The 23,150-nt window shown below is 48.0% G+C and overlaps 2 protein-coding genes across 2 annotated transcripts in view; both read left to right on the forward strand.

The window, feature by feature from the left end:
- The window catches only part of TMEM242 (transmembrane protein 242), a 29,784-nt gene extending 14,511 nt beyond the window's left edge, over positions 1–15,273 (forward strand). The window contains exon 4 of the mRNA XM_080666469.1: positions 14,068–15,273. Within this exon, the coding sequence (XP_080522595.1) occupies positions 14,068–14,166 (99 nt within the window). The 3' untranslated portion in view covers positions 14,167–15,273. The remainder of the gene's footprint in view (positions 1–14,067) is intronic.
- On the forward strand, positions 4,752–5,765 carry LOC308245895 (L-lactate dehydrogenase A-like 6B; the record flags this gene model as incomplete). Its single annotated transcript, XM_080663830.1, has 1 exon — positions 4,752–5,765. The coding sequence occupies exon 1, from the start codon at positions 4,767–4,769 to the stop codon at positions 5,763–5,765; it is 999 nt and encodes a 332-aa protein (XP_080519956.1). The 5' UTR covers positions 4,752–4,766.
- Positions 15,274–23,150: the final 7,877 nt, after the last annotated feature.

Raw genomic sequence — 23,150 nt, forward strand, 5'->3', positions numbered from 1 at the left:
GGCTGTCATAACTGCAGGGATGCTACTGGCATCTAGTGGATAGATGCTAAACATCCTACAGGACAGGTCCACGCGAATGATCTGTCCAGATGTCAGCAGTTCGGTTGGGAGCCTGGCTGAGTCTCGTAAGCCTGTCACACTGAGTCCTAGCCATGCTGAAGGGCCATGTTCTTCCCAGCCTCTGAGCCTTGTATTGCTCATACCCCGGCTCCCCCCCCCCCCCCCCCCCCAGCACTCCTTCCTCCCCCGCTGCCGACTCTGTTCTTTGCCTAGAAGCCTCAAGGCAGGTTAATTTTTAACTTTACAACATGGAGTTAATCTGGTTTGGCATTTCGGAGTTCATAAAGGTAACTTCAATTTCTACCTCAAATTGAAAGTAACAAAGATATTCTTCATGTCACTTGCTTTAGATGAATAAAGCTGTTGTTACCGAGGACTGCAGTACTACTTCTATTACTTAATCCACTGGCAGAAAATAAACGGGGTAATAAAATACCTATGCAGTTAAACCTATAGGTAAAGTTTCTCAATTTTTAGATATGATTTGGGATGTTTACACACATACTAATGAGTTTTAATTTCTCATGTTTTGTGCCACATTTAAATACTTACCTTTTCCCCTTTTTTATGATTAATACAAGGGGCTCTTTTGCACTGCACCAAAAATCATGTGTAAGATGATACCTTTAAAGAGCAAAAATGAGCTTTGGGAAATTATTAGAGCTTGCCTATTCATGCTATGCTATTTGAATACCATAAACAGGACGTCGATCCCAGTGGTGCTTTGATATTGGACAGTTTACTTTTATTCTGTTCAGGAGACAAAGCTTTGTGGCCCTGCATTCTCAGTACTGCTGCCAAGGAAAATACTCTCAGGTGCTGGGATTTGTAAAGATCCCTACACAAGGATTACATAGTATCTATGAGCAGTGGAATTACAGCTCGCTAATTTGTTTGAAAACTACAATTTACATTTTATGACTTTCAAATCACAAAGAATTTTACAATCATTGTTTATGTAATGCCCGACTTACATGCTGGTGAGTTTATAGGCTATTTTCGATTAGCTTGTAATATTAATTAACACTGCTCTCATTACATTTTTTTTTTTTTTTTTTGCAAATTGAGAGTTTTGTGCATACATTGTTTTTTAAAGCTTTCCAAAGAACAAAACATTTTAAGTAACTCTAAAGGTTAAAAATATTCTCTCTGCCATTGCATTTACTTGTCCCTAGCACTGTGGACATTCTTTTCTCTTAATTTTGTTGTATGTTCAAACTTGGTAAAGGTAGGTGTTGGCTTTGAGAATAGTTAAGAACTCTTTAGCTCATCAATAGCTTCATTTGAAATTTATGCATCAACCTTGCTAAGAAACCCCAGACACCTGCATGTTTAACCTACTCCTTTCTTCAATGCCTTTCCATCTCTCTCTCACCTTTTAGTCTCTAGTCTAGCCTCATGTTACTCAGTTTTATAGTTATTCACTTATTCTTTCCTACCACATTGTTACTGAGCTCCTATGCATGGACCGAGCTCTGTTCTAGAGGACAGGGATATGCTGGTACAAAAAGGTGATCCCTTTTGGATTACACTTAATTGTGTGTGGTAAATCCTATCATGGAGAGAGGTACAAAGTGCTTTGGTGGTACAGGATTTGATTTATTTATTTATTTGGTACAGGATTTTAAAAAGTCAATTCTGCTTGGGCATTGTAGAAAAGTTAGGAGAAGATGGATATAGACAATCTGCAACTTAGGATAGTTCGACTTCATGATGGTGCTAAAGTGATAATGCATTCAGTAGAAACTGTACTTCAAATTGTGAATTTTGATCCTTTTCCCGGGCTAGGGCTATACAGTACAATACTCTCTTGTGATGCTGAACAGTGGCAGTGAGATGACTCTGCCCAGCTGGAACTAATGTATGTGTTCCAGCACGTTTTTGGTGGGCTATTGTCCGCTTATATTTCCAACATATAATAGATTTATCAGGACATAACCCCGTCGTAAGTTGAGGCGTATCTGTATTTGAACGGGACTCCTTGGTAGAAAAAGAGCAGGGGAGATGGGGGTGAGTGTCAGGGTGGGAGGAATAGAATGACTTAGTTGTGGTCATTCTTGGCCCAGAGACTTGGTAGTCATCTTTATTTCCTGCTTCATTCCTCCTAAGTGGTGTAACCAAAAGTCCTTCCATCAGCTGTAATATTGTTCTGCATTTTGAATAGATCATTTGAGTTAGGTTTTCCATTCAAAAGGAATAATGAGCCACCTAAGACAGAAGGGCATTAGGGTAGGGAGCTTGCCTGGTTATATTTGGCTTCCCACATCTTTGAGTAGACCTAAATTTGCTGTGGAGGTCATGTACATTTCTTCATCTTCCTTAGTTCTTTCCTTCTTATCTCAAGACTTATTGTACATAAAAAACTGCTTTGTTTGAGGTATTTTATCTTGGAGAGCATTATTTTTTTCTCAAAATTGATTTAGTTATGGTTAAGGGGGAAAACTGAAGAGGCAGCTCTCATAGAGATTGTATTTCCAAAGAGGTTCACATTCGACAAAGAAAATTACTATAGAAAGAAGCCAGCTAGCTAAGAGTCTTTATGTCCTTGAATTTCATCCTCAAGAACACTTATCTTAGAAAATGACCCGACTGGTCAAAGGCGTCATTATAGGAAGAAGGTGGGAACAGGCATTAGGTTAAAACATTTCAAGTTATAACTGGAATAAAAGAAACGATAGCTATCAAAAGTTGGTCTTTTAAAAGGATCACTCTAAAATACTGGCCACCAGTAAGTCAAGATCAGTTAAAATTTTTCCAGTTTTTAATTTGACAAATGGTTTCTATAAATTTAACCACCAGTGTGGAGAGAAATCATATATGTGGTGCTCTTACCATTTCTTGTGTCACAGAGCTTATTGTGACTGTACCATTTAAACAGGCTCTCTGGTCCCCGCTCAGGTGCCAGGAGGTCACGCTAAAATAGGCTTGCAGGAACTCTGCTGATTGCCACACTGTTCCCTCCCCTCACCAACTTCGTTGCTTTTTCCTCTCTTCTTGGACTACATTTCAGTGGCAGGAAGAATGAGAATAGCTTTTCACATCCTGATATAAAATACTCATTTTGCCAAGGTTTGGTATTCTGAAACAAATCTTTGTTTGCTGACTGAGAGGGAGCTAGCTGCGTGTACCAAGAGCCCCAGTAGGAGAGAGCACCTTGCTCTCTGGAGGAGAGGAGAACTTTACGTGGTCATAATTCTGTTAATAAGTGGGGAGGAAGTACCATTATTTTTATTTGGACTTCTGTAGTTTATTGGGTTTATTAGGATTTATATTTCATCAGATGTAGAGTTTTTATGTCCTGAGAAACTTAAAAGGAAGTTCATGAGAATAACCAGAGAAATGCAGTGGAAGGTAAGACACACTGATGCCCTGTTGTACTAGCAGATATAGGTGACCCTTGAACAATGCAGGTGTGAACTGGGGGCGGGGAGGGGGGGGGTCAACTGAGGAAAACCCTTATAGTGGGCACAGTTCAAACCGTTGTTCAAGGGTCAACCATATTTTATTTTACTGCTTTAATCAATGATCTTTGTGCATGGGTTAAAATTGCCACTTTAAGGACATTTATGGCATATTTTCATTCCAGTAGAGGCTATACCTTTGTACTTGAGAAATAGTTTTTAATCAGGACTCTCCATCACAAACTTCCCTTTGGCATGAAAAAGAAGCAGCAGCCTCTCCCTGTGAGTTTTGGACCAGCTCATGGTGGTCCCCTTACCCTGGTTGTCCTGTGACTCCCCCACGGTAGCGGATCACGGTCGTGACCGGCATAAAGACAATGGAATCCTTCCCAGAAGGTTCTCAAACTGGATGTGACCTGGAACAGGATCCCCACTTCTGCGGATGCAAGGAATGGTGCAGGGGACCCTGGGAGACATTGCACAGGCCCTTCCTCACCCGGCATTTTACAGTTCAGAAAATGTAACCTTGTTTTCATCTGGACTTAATGAAAGCATTTTTACTTGGCATGCACACTGAAAATACAAAATCTGAGTTGGCCAGTTAGACACATTAAATGTTGAAGAGAATTGGTGTTTGTAAAACTTGAATTCAAGGAGAAGTATTTTGTAGAAACCATCGTGAGGTCTTACAAGCTGGGGCCGCAGTAGCAAGCTTGAGGAGGCGTCAACTAGCCACAGCCTCGCGCAGACGCAGTAGCACGCCGAGGGCGTGTCTAACTGCCCACAGCCTCGCGCAGACGCAGTAGCACGCCCAGGGGGTGTCTAACGGCCCACAGCCTCGCGCAGACGCAGTAGCACGCCCAGGGATTGTCTAACGGCCCACAGCCACGCGCAGACGCAGTAGCACGCCCAGGGATTGTCTAACGGCCCACAGCCTCGCGCAGACGCAGTAGCACGCCCAGGGATTGTCTAACTGCCCACAGCCTCGCGCAGACGCAGTAGCACGCCCAGGGATTGTCTAACGGCCCACAGCCTCGCGCAGACGCAGTAGCAGGCTGAGGAGGTGGCCCGGGATCACAAGCTCCCTTCCTTCACACCTCAAACCTTGCCTGCCGCATTCCTGCATATTCTCTCCCGTCACCTTTTGAGTGAAAGGCCATGGGCTGGGCTGGGGGAGTCTGCTGGGCCAGCCGGAGAGTGGGCGCTGCGAGAGCGAGTTTCCTGAGTCTGGGGATGGCGCCGGGTCCCCGCCAGCCTGCTGGCATCCCACTCAGGGGTCCTTGCTCTGTTACCCCCGTGTCTAGGATGGCGACTGTCAAGGGTGAGCTGATAAAGAATTTAACTTCAACGGAGAACGTTCCTCGTAACAAAATCTCCATTATAGGAGCTGGGTCGGTTGGCATGGCCTGTGCCGTCAGCATCCTGCTGAGAGGCCTGAGCGATGAACTTGCCTTGGTGGATGTTGCCGAGGGCAGACTGAAGGGCGAAATGATGGATCTTCAACATGGCAGTGTTTTCATGAAAATGCCAAATATTGTTTCCAGCAAAGATTACCAAGTCACTGCACACTCCAACCTTGTGATTATCACAGCAGGGGCACGCCAGGAAAAGGGAGAAACGCGCCTTAACTTAGTCCAGCGAAATGTGGCCATCTTTAAATTAATGATTTCTGATATTATGACGTACAGCCCTAACTGCAAGCTGCTTGTGGTTTCCAACCCGGTGGATATCTTAACGTATGTAACCTGGAAGTTGAGTGGAATTCCCCAAAACCGTGTGATTGGGAGTGGCTGTAATTTGGACACTGCCCGTTTTCGTTTCTTGCTCGGTCAGAAGCTTGGTATCCACCCCGAAAGCTGCCATGGGTGGATCCTGGGAGAGCACGGAGACTCGAGTGTCCCCGTGTGGAGTGGAGTGAATGTCGCGGGTGTTCTTCTGAAGGATCTGAACTCAGATATAGGAACTGATAAAGACCCCGAGCAGTGGAAAAACGTTCACAGAGACGTGATTGCCAGCGCCTATCAGATTATTAAAATGAAAGGTTATACTTCCTGGGCCATTGGCCTTTCCGTAGCTGATTTAGCGGAAAGTGTTCTGAAGAACCTGAGGAGAGTGCACCCAGTTTCCACCATAATTAAGGGTCTCTATGGAATAAACGAAGAAGTATCCCTCAGTGTTCCTTGTATCCTGGGAGAGAGTGGGATTGCGGACCTTATAAAGGTCAGGCTGACCCCTGAGGAAGAGGCTTGTCTGAAGAAGAGTGCAGAAACCCTTTGGGAGATTCAGAAGACCCTCAAGGTTTAAAGTTGTGAAAACTACCATTCTGAAGTTTCTGAAGAAGAGACAGTTATTATGGATTGTATATGTCAAATATTTTAATAAACTTAGATTCCTAAAAGTTGGAAAGAGGAAAGGGGTAGAGCGACTGATTCCCCTATTTATGTAGCCCCCCAGCTCTGTTATTTAACATCCAGGTTTTGTGTTTTCAGCAGTTCCTAAGTGACTGCATCAAAGATGTGTGTTTTTTCTACCACTAATATACCAATACTTACTTGAATTTATATGTAGTTGCCATTTGGTCCAAAAGAATGTGGGGTGTAGGTGTTTATTGTGTTGTAGAAATTTATTATTTTCATTAAGTACATGTTAATTCTTTCATTCTGACTAGCTTATGTACTATTTTTTACATACTATTTTTTAAGTTATAACTCTCTACAGTGGAAAAATAAAAGTACAGAAGTACTTTTTGTAATGCAGCCATCTGCTGCCTTCATTCTCCTGTGACAGCCTATCTGCAGGGCCTTTAAAAGGACATCATGAAATAGTCCTGCGTGTGTGTGTGTGTGTGTGTGTGTGTGGTGTGAGTGCTGTGCACTCTCATGCCAGTGAAGTAGGATCATGAGGTTAAACTATGAAATTAATAGTGATCAGGTTGGTAGCTGTTATGAAGTGTTTAATGCAGTAAAATATAAAGCTTTTAGGAAGAGGCTTGACAGTCAGAGGTGGTACAATTACTGTCATTTATTTGGCAGAGAAACATTCTAAAATTTTGCAGCTACTAAAAATAAAGCTTGACAAATCATTTCAGAATTACCTCTGAGAACCTGACCTGTTAGCACCTTAAATCAAGGAACATGTTATAAATTGTTCTTATTGGGCTGAGTCTTAGCAGCAGCGTGGCCCTGGCCCTCACACTCTCCAGGGTCATCCCTGTTGCTCAGTTTCCTTACATTAACGGAAAGCCTTTGCTTTTGAATTGTGCCCTGTTGTCAATCACTGTCATAAAAATTGGCCATTTCAGTGAGTACTTCAGGGGTTGTATTTCTCAAAAAGTTACACTTTTCATTTTTATTCCTAAATCAATGGACTTTACTACAGATTTTAGACTTTATACATGTGATACAGTGAGCATTTAGGAGAAAGTAAAGGGGCTTGTCTGACCTTTACCTAAATGATAGTACTATAACTTAGAAAATAGGAAGTTGAGATTTTTTGTATTCATGTTAGCTTTCCTAATGCAATTGGATATTAAATAAATATGGTATATCTTAGGACCCATGTGGATATCAGCAGACCTAAGCAAAAGTGAAGAGTACCAGCACCTGCTCTCTAAACTAAACCAGTTCTCCTTAGTTGAATTTAATCATGTAGATATAGGACAGTTATCTGCCCCCCAAGATGACTCTACCATCCGAGTTCCCTTACTATTTCATTGACAACATCTAGAAGTCTTCTGATTCCCTAGGAAGCAATCCTACCTAATAAAAGAGTAGTATGCAAATTGACTATACCTCCGCCACACCCACAAGCCACACCCACAAGCCAATCAGGAGCAAATATGCAAATAAACCCAACCAAGATGGCTACGGCCACAGAGAGCAGGAGGGAGGCGTGGGTTTCCCCGGCAATGGAGGAAGCCAAGCTTTCCGCCTGCCCTTGCCGGCCTAGGCCTCCACTCAAGGCTACAAAGTTTCAATGATAGAAGATACATAAATACAAATAGAAATGGCGGCAGCCCCAGAGCTGGAAAGAGCAGGAGGCTAGGGTTGCCCCTGGTGATGGAGGAAGCCAGCTTCTGCAGCCCTGGCTGGCCCAGGCCTCTGCTTAAGGCTACAAAGTTTCAATTATAGAAGATACATAAATCCCAACAGAAATGGCTGCCGCCACGGAGCAAGCAGAAGGCTTGGCTCCACTCCAGGCTACAAAGTTTCAATTGTAGAAGATAAATAAACCCCAGATACCAGGGCCTCTGCTTGGGTCACCAGGGGGCATGGCTGGCCTGCAAACCACCACAGGCCCCTCGCCCAGGCTGCCCCACACCCCAAGGGAACTCCCACCCTGATCCGGGACACCCTTCAGGGCAAACCAGCTGGCCCCCACCCGTGCACCAGTCCTCTATCCTATTGACCATCACTCCAACACACAAGATGGCTGCCCCCATGTGGTCAAAGATCCTGCCCCCATGTGGACACAAGATGTCCACCACAAGATGGCCAGCAAGGGAGGGCAGTTGGGAGGGACCAGGCCTGCAAGGGAGGGCAGTTGTGGGCAATCAGGCCAGCAGGGGAGGGTAGTTGGGAGGGACCAGGCCTGCAAGGGAGGGCAGTTGGGGGCGATCAAGCCTGCAGGGGAGGGCAGTTAGGGGTGACCAAGCTGGCAGAGGAGGGAAGTTGGGGGAGACCAGGCCTGCAGGGAAAGGCAGTTGGGAGGGACCCAGGCCTGCAGGGGTGAGCAGTTGGGGGGACCAGGCCTGCAGGGGAGGGCAGTTAGGGGTGACCAGGCCTGCAGGGGAGGGCAGTTGTGGGGGACCCAGGCCTGCAGGGGAGAGCACTTGAGGGGAACAAGGCCTGCAGGGGAGGGCAGTTAGGGGTGACCAGGCTTGCAGGGGAGGGCAGTTAGGGGTGACCAGGCCTGCAAGGGAGGGAAGTTGGGGGGCACCCAGGCCTGCAGGGGAGAGTAGTTGGGGGGGACCAGGCCTGTAGGGGAGGGCAGTTAGGGGTGACCAGGCCTGCAGGGGAGGGCAGTTAGGGGCAAACAGGCTGGCAGGGGAGCAGTTAGGCAGCCATCAGACTGGCAGGGGAGTGGTTAGGGGGTGATCAGGCTGGCAGGCAGAAGCAGTTAGGGGCAATCAGGAAGGCAGGCAGGCAAGCAGTTGGGAGCCAGCAGTCCTGGATTGTGAGAGGGATGTCTGACTGCCCGTTTAGGCCCGATCCCACCGGGCCTAAACGGGCAGTCGGACATCCCTCGAGGGGTCCCAGATTGGAGAGGGTGCAGGCTGGACTGAGCGACACCCCCACGCCGTGCACGAATTTCGTGCACCAGGCCTCTAGTCCTATATAATGAAAGCCTAATATGCTAAGTGTCTGGTTGGCCGGTCAGCTGTTCAACCAATCAAAGCATAATATGCTAATGATAAGGCTGCTCAACTGCTCGCTATGACGTGCACTGACCATCAGGGGGCAGACGCTCTGACCAGTAGGTTAGCTTGCTGCTGGGGTCCGGCCAATTGGGACTGAGCGAGACAGGCCAGACATGCCCTGGAGCCCTTCCATGGTCCCTCCCTGGCTGGCCAACCTCCCGCATCCCTCCCTGGCCCCGATCATGCACTGGTGGGGTCCCTTGGCCTGGCCCTTTCACAATCTGGGACCCCGTGGGGGATGTTGGAGAGTCGGTTTCGGCCCGATCCCGCAGGCCAGGCCGAGGGACCCCACTGATGCATGAATTCATGCACTGGGCCTCTAGTATCATATAATGGGACTGATGGATGTACTGAGCATCCTGAAGGTGGGCAGGGTGCGGGTTCATTTGTTCCAGATAGTTATAAGAGTTCTTTAAGCTCAACTGCACAGTTCCTTCCCTCCTTGTCCAGGCCTTGTTTCAGCTAAAGTTAATGTCCTATTGAACAGCATCAGAGCATGTCTCGTGTCTATTTTATAATTCTTTTCATCATTAATGTCAGGATATGTTGGGTTATGCTGCACTAAAAAACAGTCTCCAAGTGTGCAGCTTAAAAGTTTATTTCTGTCTCATGTAAAATCCACTGTCGGTTTACATGACTCTAGGGAAGCTGTCCTTCATAAGCTGGCTTAGTATCTCAGGTTGCCTTGAGTTCCAGGCATCAATCTGGCAACACAGGTTTCCATGCTTGCTATGGAAAGGGAGGAGAGGCCTAGAGAATCCAACACCTATAGTTAAATGCTTCATCCCGCAAGTGACACATTTCTATTGCATTTCATCTGCCAGAACTGGTCACATGGTTACCTAACTTCAAAAAAGACAGAGAAATCTAACCCCTCTGTATCCATGAGTACAGGCTCTTGGTGAACATGGGTAATAATCTGCATGCCATCCTATATAAAATGGTCACCAGTGCAAGAGGCATCTATGTATAGTCATTTTTAGTGAAGTTCATAGTAGAGGCTATAGAGGTACTGTGTTTTCCCAGGTTACAGAACCGGAGTGACTGTCAAGAAAGAGCTCTGGACATCAGTCAGGCAGTTGTACTTATAAACCATGTCACCATGAATGGGTTGATCTCTTTGGTCCCTGGTTTCTCCGTCTAAACTGACAGTCCTCATTGCTGCCACATAGAATGGTGAAGGCTACATAATCACCTGATTCTTGGTACAGTGCCTGCCTCGTAGGTGATCCCAGATGGCAGACATTATTATTCTTGTTAAGGTAACATTTATAGTCTTTTTCTGTTTTAGTTTATGAAGAGGCTGGATTTCCCAGGTCTTCAAAATTACCATTGGTGCTGTAATTATTGACATGTCCAAAGGCTTTGATCCTATAAAGCTTTCATCATTCTAACCCAGCACTGAGGCCGACCTGCAAACAAGCTCGTCAATGGCAAAGGCACTTTACAACTTGGAGCTTTTAATCCCAGTAACTATCTATTTATTAGAATCAATAATGTAAGGATTTTATGAAATTAATTAAGTCAGGGACATATCCTGAAGCTTTCTTTTTATTGTTGACACTATTACAGATGTCCACCATTTCCCCGACTTCGCCCACATCCACCCAGCCCCCGCCGCCTTCCCTGGCCGTCACCACTCTGTTGTCTGTGTCCATGGGCTGTGCATATATGTTCCTTGGCTCCTTTCTTTAGTTCCTTTTATCCAGTTCCCCCTCCCTCTTCCCTCTGACCGCTGTCAGACTGTTGCATGTATCCATGGCTCTGTTTCTCTTTTGTTCATCAGTTAATTTGTTCATTAGATTCCACATATAAGTGATATCATATGGTATTTCTCTTTCTCTGACTGGTTTATTTGTATCCTGAAGCTTTTAAGTAATTTCTCAGCATACCACATTTTATTTTTTTTTAATTTTATTTTTTTTATATTTTTATTGATTTTAGAGAGGAAATAAGAGGAAGAGAGAGAGAGATAGAAACATCAATGATGAGAGAGAATCACTGATTGGCTGCCTCCTGCCCGCCCTCTACTGGGGATCGAGCCCGCAACCCGGGCATGTTCCCTTGACCGGAATTGAACCCGGGACCCTTTAGTCTGCAGGCCGACACTCTATCCACTGAGCCACACTAGCTAGGGCAGCATACCATATTTTAGACTGAAAGTTTTCACATTGGTTTTCCCCACCAGGACATGCATGGTAAATATACAGCACAGCCCATGTCCACTCCTGGCCCTTCCAGAAGCTACTGAAATGTGAATGAGAGTGACATTAGAGATGTAGTCTTGAATCTGTTCTAATGTCTAAAAAGTCTATTGTATCCAGTCTTCAGAACATCCAGATTAGTGACAAATTACCCGTTGTCATGACACTCCATTTGAGAACTGCTGCCTCGGACCTTGTGCTTTCTGATAATGTTCGAACCCAGCACAGACACTGGGACCTAAGAGGGCAGTTCTCGGAGCAGCAGGCTCAGTGCTTAGGGAGGGCCATTGTGGTGAGCACCCGGACTGTGCAGTGCGCGGCAGCCGTGCTCAGAAGGGAGCCCTCTGAGCCAGAGCCACGGAAAATTCTCCCTGCTCGGAGCAGATCCCAGAGTTGGAGTAACACTGAGTTGCTGGATGGAGACACTAGTTCCCAGCATGCCCCATCTTCACCAGGCTTCTGCGGTATAGAGTAGGGATGGTTCTGTGGCAATGGCTGTGATTGTGATCATGGAATTCAGTACATTAATAACCAAGTCTGTTAAAATGTACCCAAGCCTAAATCGTTTGAAGCACACTTTAAAGCAGCAGAGTGTTCTGTTGGGCTGTGATAAGAGTCTCACTGGTAAGACCTACACCTCCTCTGAACTGCGTATCAGAAATGGATCTAGATGGAAAAACTGAAGGTTTCCATTTACTGTGCATGCAATATAAATAATATAAGCCTTAAAACCTTTCATGGGGTCCATTGTTTAACGCAACTTGCGGCCCCATTTGTAATGGAATGTGGATCTGGGTTTCCATTTCCGCCGCTGCAAAATCAAAGGAGAGGGCTGAATGGTGTTCTTATCCACTGTCCCCTCCCTTTACTCGCTCCAAAGCCTATCCCTAGTGGGTTGTTTTTGAGATACGGTTCCTTCTGTGGTTCAGTTACTCACTTAGGACCCTGGGTACACATGAATAATGCAGTACTTGAGAAATGAGAGGAAAGAAAAAAAATCGGGCCACGAGGAGAGAATGGGAACAGAACCATGCTGCGGTAGGGCAGCCACCCCGTACTCTCTTACCCAGACCCGGATGCATTTCCCAGCATCCCCCTCCTCAGCAGCTGGCCACGGCCCAGACCACTGAGAAGGTGGAGCGGTAGATAATGCTGTTCATGTGCCGGCTGCCTGACACGCCATTGGGGACCCTCACAGCCGGCCTCGTTGTAGCAAATGTGCAACCAGAAAAGTGAAGGAGGAGAACCAGGCAGCACGTTGCAAACCAGAGAGCTGTCTGTCTGTCGGCTAAGAGCGGCCGATGCCCACCTCCTCCGCGGGGGCATGTGGTATTTTGGACAAAGCAGTTCTTTCTGTGGCCCCTCTGGACATGAAGCACCCATGCCCTCCGAGATGAAAGTAGCGATCCCCTGTGATGTGACAACCAAAAACGCTGCACTTTCAGGCCCTCCGCAGGGGTGCAGTCCTGCCCCTGATAAGAGCCTCTCGTGAGGGTTCATCACAGTACACAGGAGAGAGCTGCACGGAAGAGGGGTGGACATGGGTGTCTTCAAGATTGGTGTCTCGGACCCGACACTGACACGGTTGCCATGGACTACTATGATGGATAGCCTTATGTATCTTCTAGTGTCAGTACTTAAACCAAAATGACATAGAACTATAAAATAATACTTTTCATAAACACACCATAATGTTTACCTCCATATGAGCTTTGTTCTTGGAACACGGCACATGTGTTTTGATGACACTGTAACGGCAGTAGCTAATAATACTGAGCACTTAGCAAGTGTTCGGTGCTGTGGTTTATATGTATTACCTCACTCCTCACGACCCTGGAAGCGGCAGGTCCTCCAGGCCACACACCTGGAGACCACTGCTCAGCATGGGCGCTTTCCCAGGCGTTGGGCTTGGGTTTGCACAGAGGCCTGTCGGAGCCTGTGCTGCTAACAGCCGTGCCCAGGCATTGACAGGCCCCACACAAGATACACCCCCTGAATTTGGAAGCAAAGTGAGGATTCAGGTTCAAATGGAATAAATAAGCATTACCATACAAAGAAGTGAGCTGACTCTCAAGATAACAAGGAAATGAGTGCAGGTTGCCGAGCCCAGGGCGCCTCACACCCCCCACGGGGAGATCTGCAGCCTTGGGCTATAGCGGGTGTGGCTGATGAGAAATGGCAGAGATTCGCAGCAGTGCTTCTGAAATATCCCCATAGCGGGACCATGCAGATACAAAAGAATGAACCAAACAGCATGTAGCTACTACTCTGTAATGTAAAAGTTAATGAGTGTCTCTCCCCTCCCCTGCCCCCTCACCGCAACCCCCGCTCCTGGGGGTGGTGGGCCCTGTAGGTGGAGCCAGGTGCCCCCGGTTGACCCTGGAATTAAGATCTTCCACTTCCCTGCTCCGGCTCCCGGATTCCAAATCAACCTCCCCTGGTAAACCCCCGCCCAGATTTCCCAGAGCACATAAAAACACCCAGTTTGCCTGCCATTCGCTGATCCTTTCTTTTATTAACTCCCTGCTAAGTTTCTTCTCTCTACTCCTCTCTGGCTCTTAAATTCTTCTAACTTGGACCTACCTGAGTGTTTTCATGGATTCAGGTGGACAACCTGGCTCCCAGCTGCTCTTTACCGGTGAAAGCCAGCAATACACCCCTTCCTCCTGGGGAGTCACTGTCAGGCAGGTGGACAGTGGCGAGCCTGATGATTTCCAGAGTCAGAGTGGAGTTTTATGTTATTAAAGGCCCAAAAGGTTTATACTTAGGAGAAAAGAGGTGTACCTCATTGTCTTCCAAGGAGCTGGGATGGTTTCTTACCTTTTATTGGTCTTCATCGGCTCTGTGCCTCGAGCAGTGAAATACCCTCCTGCCGACAGCTGCGTCCTCTCTAATTGTGGCTCTTTCCCTTCTTTTAACATTTAATGATGAACTTGCTCTTTCCCTTCTTTTTAACATTTAATGATGAACTTCTTTCTTTTAGATGAAAGAGTTCCGAAGCAAAATGCAATCAATATTTCCAGCCATTCCCAAGAACCCCCAACCTGCTGTTGAGTGGGAGGAAGCATTGAAATCCAAATGAGATGAGCATGGCGGGGGAGTTCCAGAAGGTTGTTACAGAGAGTGGCTTCGGAGACGCCAGGCAGCCGAGGGACTCATTGATTTCTCCTCGGGAGGACGCGCTGAGCGTGGACACGGTCGGTGTGTCCACACTGTCCCGCGCTTTGCTGTAAACTTCACGTGGCGCGTGCGTGCTCATGTGTATCGTGTTGGGGGTGGGGGAGGATACATTTTTCCCAAAGTTAGGAAGACCGTTTAAAATGCTGATATGGATAACGTCTGTATATGGAGGAGGTCCCGGGGAAGTACTTCTGTGTATGACTATGACAGTTGAAGGCAAGTTCTGTACCTGAAAAAGCGTTTATAATAACAGCCTGTGATGGAAATGCTGATAGCAGGTCCTAACAGCAGCAGTACCACGATGTCCCTAATGAATGAGTTTCCAGTCTTTCCTGCCAGTCGTGGCTGTTGGGACCTGGACACTCGCGCTTGCCGCAGACCCCGCAGTGACGGGCGGGAGGCCCGAGCCTGGCCGCTGGGCGCTGCCCCTCGGAGCCAGCCTGTGATCCGCCCCGGCTCCTTACGTACCTGGCAGCCTCACCTGCATCCCGTAAACGCTCACGTTGAGCAGGAAGCCAGCGACAGGTTACAATAACTTGAAAAGGTACAGCTGTGCTCAAATAAGGGCAAGGGCATCATGGGTATTAAACATAGTATTTTGAGAAATTGGTTCCGGGTTCCTAAACATTAACTGACAGTTTGTAGTTTTGTCTCAGTTGTCAATGTAAAAATTGCCCAGTTATCACCTATCTTAACTTAACAAGTATTTTAACCAGGAAATTATCTGAGTGTTAAGTCTCAATAATTATTTAGTACTGCCTTGCTGATGAAACTGGTAAATTCTTATATACACACCCAACCGTTTTCTGTCCTCCACGAGCTCTTACAGAAAATAGAAAAATGTCTAATTGCAATTATTTTTTACTGGAGATTTAAAAATTTTAAAGAAAAAAGATATGTCAATATTTCTGGAAAAATAATCTCTGGTTGAATATCAATTGTCCAGTTTCTTTATCATTGCTTAGGCTTTAATTAGCAGTCAGGTTTAATAAAGTATATTTGAAATTAATCTGTTATAATGAAATCTTTTAGTCCTAAGGAAAATTTTTAAGTGAAATGTCAAGTGCATAACATTACATTTTTCTCTGGACCACGTTACCCTGTTAAAAGTGCTGCATTATTAATAATTCTGGGATCCATCTGTAACCCGTTAGAAATCGCAGACTAAACAGAAAGGATTGTGAAGTTGATCAGGGTACACGGAGCAGCAGACACTCTTCACCCGTCTTTCATTTTTCACTACATCTCAGCTAAGGACAGATTTCTCGCTATTGCTTCACAACCTCCTGGGAGCTTCCCGAGTGGAGTCTGAAACCAGCCCCTTTCTCGGGCAGGGAGAGACCGAAGAGGCAGCCTCCGGAGGCAGGAGGCCGGCTTAATGAGCTGAGGAACCTCCTTACGAGGCTGGTATTGGGCTGCCACAGACTGAGTAGTTTTCCACAATTTGTCCTCCAAATCTTTTTTTTTTTAAATATATTTTATTGATATTTTTACAGAGAGGAAGGGAGAAGGATAGAAAGCTAGAAACATCGATGAGAGAGAAACATCGATCAGCTGCCTCCTGCACACCTCCCACTGGGGATGTGCCCGCAGCCAAGGTACATGCCCTTGACCGGAATCGAACCCGGGACCCTTCAGTCCGCAGGCCGACGCTCTATCCACTGAGCCAAACCGGTTTCGGCTGTCCTCCAAATCCTAACAGTTTATGTAGAGGCCCTAAGTGGACTCAGTCACCTTTCTGTCTCAAGGCTGCAGCCTTGCAGGAGCTCCTGGAGCCAGGAGGGCGAGCAGAGCGCACATCCCAGGGACGGGGAAGGGGGGGCCTCCATTGCCCGGGTCCAGCTCTCAGGCCAACCAGCAGCCACGTCTTCTCGATGACCTTCCTCCACACAAGTGGAAATGAATGAAGGGGAGAAAGGCTGGAACCTAACTGAACAGGCTTTTGTCCATATTCTTAGTCTGAGTCTGACGCCACCGACCTAGGTTCCCCTAATACAGTGGTTCTCAACCTTTCTAATGCCCGATCCTTTAATGCAGTTCCTCATGTGGTGGTGACCCCCAACCATAAAATTATTTTCGTTGCTACTTCATCACTGTAATTTTGCTACTGTTATGAATCGTAATGTAAATATCTGTGTTTTCCCATGGTCTTAGGCTCTACAGTAGCGACCCACAGGTTGAGAACTGCTAGCAGGGTCGCCCAAGACCATCGGAAAACACAGATATTTACATTACGATTCATAACAGTAGCAAAATTACAGTGATGAAGTAGCAACGAAAATAATTTTAGGGTTGGGGGTCCCCACAACATGAGGAACTGTATTAAAGGGTCGCAGCATTAGGAAGGTTGAGAACCACTGTGAATGGGAGCTACCTACAACTACTTACGGCTAGAATCTAGATTTAATTTTTCTTAGGTGGAGAATAGCTATTGATTTTTTAAAAGCCCTCCACCGAGTGGGAGAAAAGGAGAATTTCTGGCTTGTCTGGGATAATGGAAGGGAAAATCATTATCAATCTTGATTCTATTTAATAGGTTCCTGCCTTGTAAGCTCCGTTAGGGTAGAAACTCCCCTCAGGGTCTTGGAAACGTGGGACAGCGCCCACAGCAGCCCAGGCCTGGGAGTGCGCCAGGGTTATGGGGTGCACTGTGTCCCCACGGGCTGGCACGTGGGAGGCCCGGAGGAATGAATGTCTGAATACATCTTGTGTGGCATGCCTACTGTTTACGAAACCCCTCGCACATGTATTGTGGTCCCTGAGAGATGGCAGGGACCACATGATCGTGAGTCGCCTGCTGAGGGAAGTCTGACGGGGACAGAGTCCCTAGAATTGGCACCAAGCTTAGGCTCCGGATGCATTTTAAAAGCCAAGATGAAAAGAAAACAACCCGTGTGACGACTGTGGTGTTTTCCTGCACTCAGGGCTCAAATATCAGAAGATGGAGTCGTTTGTCTCCTCCTCTGTACCAGAGGCATATTGTTAAATTGGTTAATGGAAAGGAAAAATGTTTCACAGATAATGTTATTCTTTATGTGAAGTACCATCTGTGTATTGAGTTCTGAATGTTCCTGGCTATGGAAGAGGAAATGTTATGGAATTTCAAGTCTGCCTCTGCTGTCTTTATCTCGGGTAGAGTATGACAAACATAATCGCATTTATCTCCTGGAGTATAAAGAGTTTTAATCACCCTATTAACCAGGATGACATTTTTCACAGACTTAAAAAGGAATAGAACAGACATTATCTCCCCATAAGCAATCCATTTCATGGGGGCTGAGCACTAGAGACTTTTTAAAGGCTGCATAACGCGAGCCGTTTCCATTCCGTGCTAAGCCAACACCAAGGCAGCGTTCAGTAGGAATGCCGCTGACACCAGTTGAGCGTTACGCTTTCTATGTAGACTCTTGGCCCCCAGAAGAGCTGTTAGAGAAAGCGAGATAGAGGAAACACCGTGGGCAGAGACGGGGGGCCTTCCAGGCCTCGGGATTTATCCAAGAAGAACCATGTGCCCTTGTGATTGCTGCCCTGTAGAAATGGGCCTTCTTTTCAGAGTCAAAAAACTGTGGTTTCTGCACAACCTGGGAATGGAAAATAGGGCATGGGAACGGCCTCGGAAGATGTCTGCGCCGGAAGCACGGGTTCTAATGACAGGGAGGGCCGCTGCCCGGGCCCCGCGGAGCGTGAGGCGTGGCCCCGGGGACCCTCACTCCCTCTCGCTGACGCCACCAACCTGGGGGGAAGCCTGTCCTCACCTGCTCAGCCAAGAGTGGTGCCTGATCTGGCCCGTCATACACTCTGCCTCGTTCCATGGCTAGTAAGGGATTCAACTTGCAAATTAATCATTGCAACCTAGGGGGAAATGTAAGAAATTAGGGTGGGGGGAAGCCCATGGGGACGAAAGTAATTAAAATCCACGATTCAGCTATTTCACTTGGGGCAAAATTCAATCTCCTAAGTTTGGTTCATGGAAAACGTTGTATATTTCACCTCCTTTCCATGTATTTCCCCTAAATGTAAAACAAATAGTTAAGTACAAACGAAAACCAGCCAGGTGAAATTTAGAAAAAAATTTTCTCCAAATAAATTTCTCATGAAAAGTAGAACACAGCCCTAACTGGTTTGGCTCAGTGGATAGAGCGTCGGCCTGCGGACTGATGGTCCCGGGTTCGATGCCAGTCAAGGGCATGTACCTTGGTTGCGGGCACATCCCCAGTAGGGGGCGTGCAGGAAGTAGCTGATCGATATTTCTAACTATCCCTCTCCCTTCCTCTCTGTAAAAAAATAAAAAATAAAAAATAAAGTAGAACACACATTTTTATGGTATTTTATCGTGTTCAAGTGAGATTTTTTCCTTTCTGCCGAGAGTCACTGAACACGGCGAGCGTGCGGGTCTCCATTGGTGTTGCCAGGGTTGTCAGAGGCTGCGATTCTGAGTCCAGAGAGGAAAGCAATGCCTCTTGCGAGCAGTGCCACTCGTCTGTGACAGCGAGGGCGGCTGTGCGCATCCTGTCTGGTGGCCGGTGTCTGTTGCAGAACAGTAGACCAGCAGTGACAGGAAGCACACAGGGACAGTTCCAACTCTGCTGCCCCAGCATCTGCGAGTGATCTGGGTCAGACACTTTGGTGAGGCACGAGCACTTACTGAAAAAGGGAAAAATGGCGCAAGTAGGCAGGAGAGAGTAGGTGTTCCTAATGCCAGACCGGGGAACGCCGCTCGAATGGACTCCCCAGAAGCAGAATCTGGCAAACAGGACGCGTGGTGCGTGTATGGGACACCTGCCACCTGCTTGTCTGAACACACTCCCCAAACTCACCTTCTACCCCCAGGCTCCGAGCGGGGTCCAGGTCCGCAGCCCCCCTGCTCCTGGTGAAACTGGATTACGCTCGCCCACGCTGACACATTTCCCTCAGCCACCCACACTCCAGAAAGTAAAAACGCCATCGGAATGATGAAGACCTCGTTTCTCAGGAGGGTCCTGGAGTCCCAGGGGTTTCCAACTCCAGGCCTATAGCTAGGAGTCCAAAGATGACAAATTCAAGCAAGACTGTAATGCGCTCTCCAGCTCGGACCTCCTGGGCAGGAAGGAGCAGATGGAATGAAGATCCACAGAAGCACATACCACTCAGGGCTCCGGTGTCCCGCCGAGGAGGGGGCAGTCTCGCCGCGTGGGACCTGGTCAGGCTCCCAGGTGGGGGGCATCGCTAAACACAGGCCTCCGAGGAACCCGTCACTGCCGTGCTCTCTGTGAGGCCCCACGCTCGTCCCTTTGGTTGTGGTGGGCGGTGCCCTCCCGGAATGAGGCTCCTTCCTCACCTGGGGGCGCAGGGTTCTGTTTTGTAGGGAGAACCGGCCTTGGAGTTCCTCTCCGAGAGGAGGTGTGGGAAGGGCACCGGGATCACCAGGGCTTGGCTCCCCTGGGCACCGGCTGTTGGTTGAGGAAACCAGACAGAAATCAACCCACCACCCAGCCCCTGTGAACCTACTGTGCCCTCCAAGGAAGTCCAATCCTCCTACCTAATCCACCCGCCTGTGCCTTTGCTGTCAGCGGCAGCATTACCTCCTCCGATCACAGTCCCTAAGTCACCCTGAGCTGAGCGCCGTCACACGTTAGTTACTCAGCATGGCAAAGCCTCCGTCCCGTCCCGCGGTCCTGGGCTGTCCTGGGCTGTCCTCGGGCAAGTTCAGCGGGAGATCAACAGCATCCCTTCCGGCCCCAGTGTGTGAAGCCACACTCCGTGCCCCAGGCTTTAAGAGCGAGAATGAAAACAGCTCTCTTTAAGTACACAACAGGCTGAGAGTGCTGGGCCCTGAGCCATGGTCATCAGGTGCAGTGACTTTATTCTCTGTGGCTCCAAACTTCTAAATCATCCACTCATAGCAGCTGCTGGGGGGCCCGAGAGCCAGGCCACCCGCGCTGGTCAGGGGTCTTGTCCGATGGTGGTGGGTGACACGGGGACAGGGCGGGCGCGGTCGATTCCTGAGCTAAGTGGGCCCCACGGGCCTGTATCTCTAAGTACCGGCGTGTGTTTGGTCTGCCCCAGAAATCATACCCAAACCCCCTGGTAACCTGGGCCCATCCCGGCCCAATAGAAGGCACCTCCAGTGCGGCCCGGGGCACGCATGCTCCCCGCCCCCGCTGCCCCCTCTCCTCTCTGTTCCCACTTTGCTTCATCCTGAGGTTGCCCCACAGTGATGCCACACCTCCCTGTTTCTGCCTCGCCTGGACTTGCTCCCGCTCCTCCTACAGAAACCCCTGCAAAAGCAGGACAGGATCCTGTTCACAAGCAAAGGGACGTTTACTCCAATCGGGGGCCATCTTCCCAACCTCTCGCCTGGCAGGAGGTCGAGGCCGAGGGTTCAGTGTCCCCGGGTTCGGATGCTCTGCGCCAGGCCCTGCAGACACCCCTTCAGACTTCAGGACAGGCGTCAGTCCTGGGGATCCTACCCAGGCCCAGGCCCAGGCCCGGCTCTTCGGGACACTCAAGCGAACGGGTATCGGCAAGCTGAGTTTGCCTCCGCCTTTTCGTTTCCTTCAGCACCAGGGCTGCAAGGCGTCCAGTTTCCATCCTTGCTTTAGCGGCCAGAAAGCTGGGCCCAGCGCAGGGGTGGGCAAACTTTTTGACTCGAGGGCCACAATGGGTTCTTAAACTGGACCGGAGGGCCGGAACAAAAGCATGGATGGAGTGTTTGTGTGAACTAATATAAATTCAAAGTAAAGGAGCGGAGGGGAGAGCAAGAGAACCCTCCGCTCTTTCGGCTCCGCGGGCCGGATAGAACAGCCGAACGGGCCGGATCCGGCCCGTGGGCCGTAGTTTGCCCATGGCTGGTTTAGCCTGAAGTCGCTGGGATTTTGTCACCTTCTCCGCTCCCTCCTCCTCCTGCGGGGGTTTTCAATTCTCTCTTCCCATCTTAGCAACCTTGTTGTGCACAACTTTTATCGGAAGCTGCCTCTCATCCTCTTCAAAAGCTGACAGGATCTATGTTATAAATAGAAATAAATACCACGGAAATCTCCCCATGTTGCTTTCTTATTTCTGGAGTTATCACAAGCCCAGACTTGGCATTTGTGATCAATTCAGCACAAAACATGTTATGCACCGACACGTTTTAAATTGGGTTCTGTAAAAGATCCTGATGCTGTGATCCTGGACTCACCACTAAAAACTTTCCAGGGAAAAGTGTGTAGACATGGTTACTTCCAGCAGCGGCTGTTTGCAAGGCCTCCCTTAAGCCTTAACAAGTTTTGTTTGAAAGTTGGGGATTATCGGAGTTAGCTGGGAGCAGCTGAGGCGGGGCACTGGGAAATGTAGTCACTTCTGCTCAGGGAACTTACGCTTTAGAAAAGAGTCAGGCGTCTTTCCTTTTCTTTCTTTTTTTAAAAAAATGTATTTTTCTAGGAGGCACTGCCACTTACTAAAATCAAGGAAGAGTAGTTTGGCTATTTTTGCTTGTAACCTTCTCGTTGCCTTTTCTCATTTTTTAAAAATATTTTTTATTGCTTTTTTACAGAGAGGAAGGGAGAGGGATAGAGAGTCAGAAACATCAATGAGAGAGAAACATCGATCAGCTGCCTCCTGCACACTCCCCACTGGGGATGTGCCCGAAACCAAGGTACATGCCCTTGACCTGAATCGAACCTGGGACCTTTCAGTCCGCAGGCCGACGCTCTATGCACTGAGCCAAACCGGTCAGGGCAGCCTTTTCTCATTTTTTCCTTAAGATTTCATCAAGTTATATATGCATCTAGAATTCAGTGGTTCTCAATATCCGTGTTTTCCGATGATCTTAGGCGACCCTTCTAGCGGTTCTGACCCACAGGTTGAGAACCGCTGCTGTAGAGCCTAAGACTATCGGAAAACACAGATATTTACATTACGATTCATAACAGTAGCAAAATTACAGTTATGAAGTAGCAACGAAAATAATTTTGTGGTTGGGGGTCACCACAACTGAGGAACTGTATTAAAGGGTCGGGCATTAGGAAGGCTGAGAACCACTGCTCTAGATGAAAGAGCAGATATTTCTCCTACTTTGTTTTGATTCTTGCTTTCCTTCCCCTCTTTCCTGACAACTAGTTTCACTTCCGTTAGCTGGTGTGTGTGTGTGTGTGTGTGTGTGTGTGTGTGTGTTCACACCTTTGTATCTACATCTTATGTTTGTATTTTTACTTTTGATTTTTCAGTCTCGGGCACACTTTTCACAACAGGATAGGAAAACTTTGTCCTTCCTTACCCAGCCCAAGGCAGACCCTTTCCATTTCAACACAATCTCTGTGTGAGGTTGGTTAAACCAATACGCAGTGTGTACATTACAATGGCTGTGATAGGATAAGAAATACGTACTTGGTCTCTGCCTCCGGTTCCGACACGGAAAGAACTCCTGAAACCTTTGCGATTGCCATCGGGGTGCCAGGGGCATCTTTTATTTTGATACAGTCGACCCCTGAGCAACACAGGAGCAGGGGTGCCCACTCTGCCCAGGTGAAAATCTGCGTATACGTTCTGACTCGCCGAAAACTTAACTCTTCAGTAGCCGCTTAGCATTGTGCGTGCAGCCCAGGACAGATCAAAAAGGCATTTTCAGTCCCAGGTTGGGAGTCCCAGGCTGGGAATCGGAAAATACTGGGTTCTCTCCGAGGTTGGTTGAATTCCCCGGATGTGAAACCCGCAGAGCCAAGGGTGGACAGTATTTTTTTTTGCGGGGGGGGGGGGTGAGGGGGGGGGACATAAATAAGTGGACCTGAGCAGTTCAAACCCCTGTTGTTCAAAGGCCAAGGGCATAACCGCATTCCTCTTCTTCCTGCCACCAGGGGGACCAAAGGAAGGGAGGGTGTCCTGGCCAGAGGGAGTCCCAGTTCTAACCCAATAGAGACCCGCCCCCCC

The sequence above is a fragment of the Plecotus auritus genome, assembly GCF_963455305.1.
Source record: "Plecotus auritus genome assembly, chromosome: 4".
Taxonomy (NCBI): domain Eukaryota; kingdom Metazoa; phylum Chordata; class Mammalia; order Chiroptera; family Vespertilionidae; genus Plecotus; species Plecotus auritus.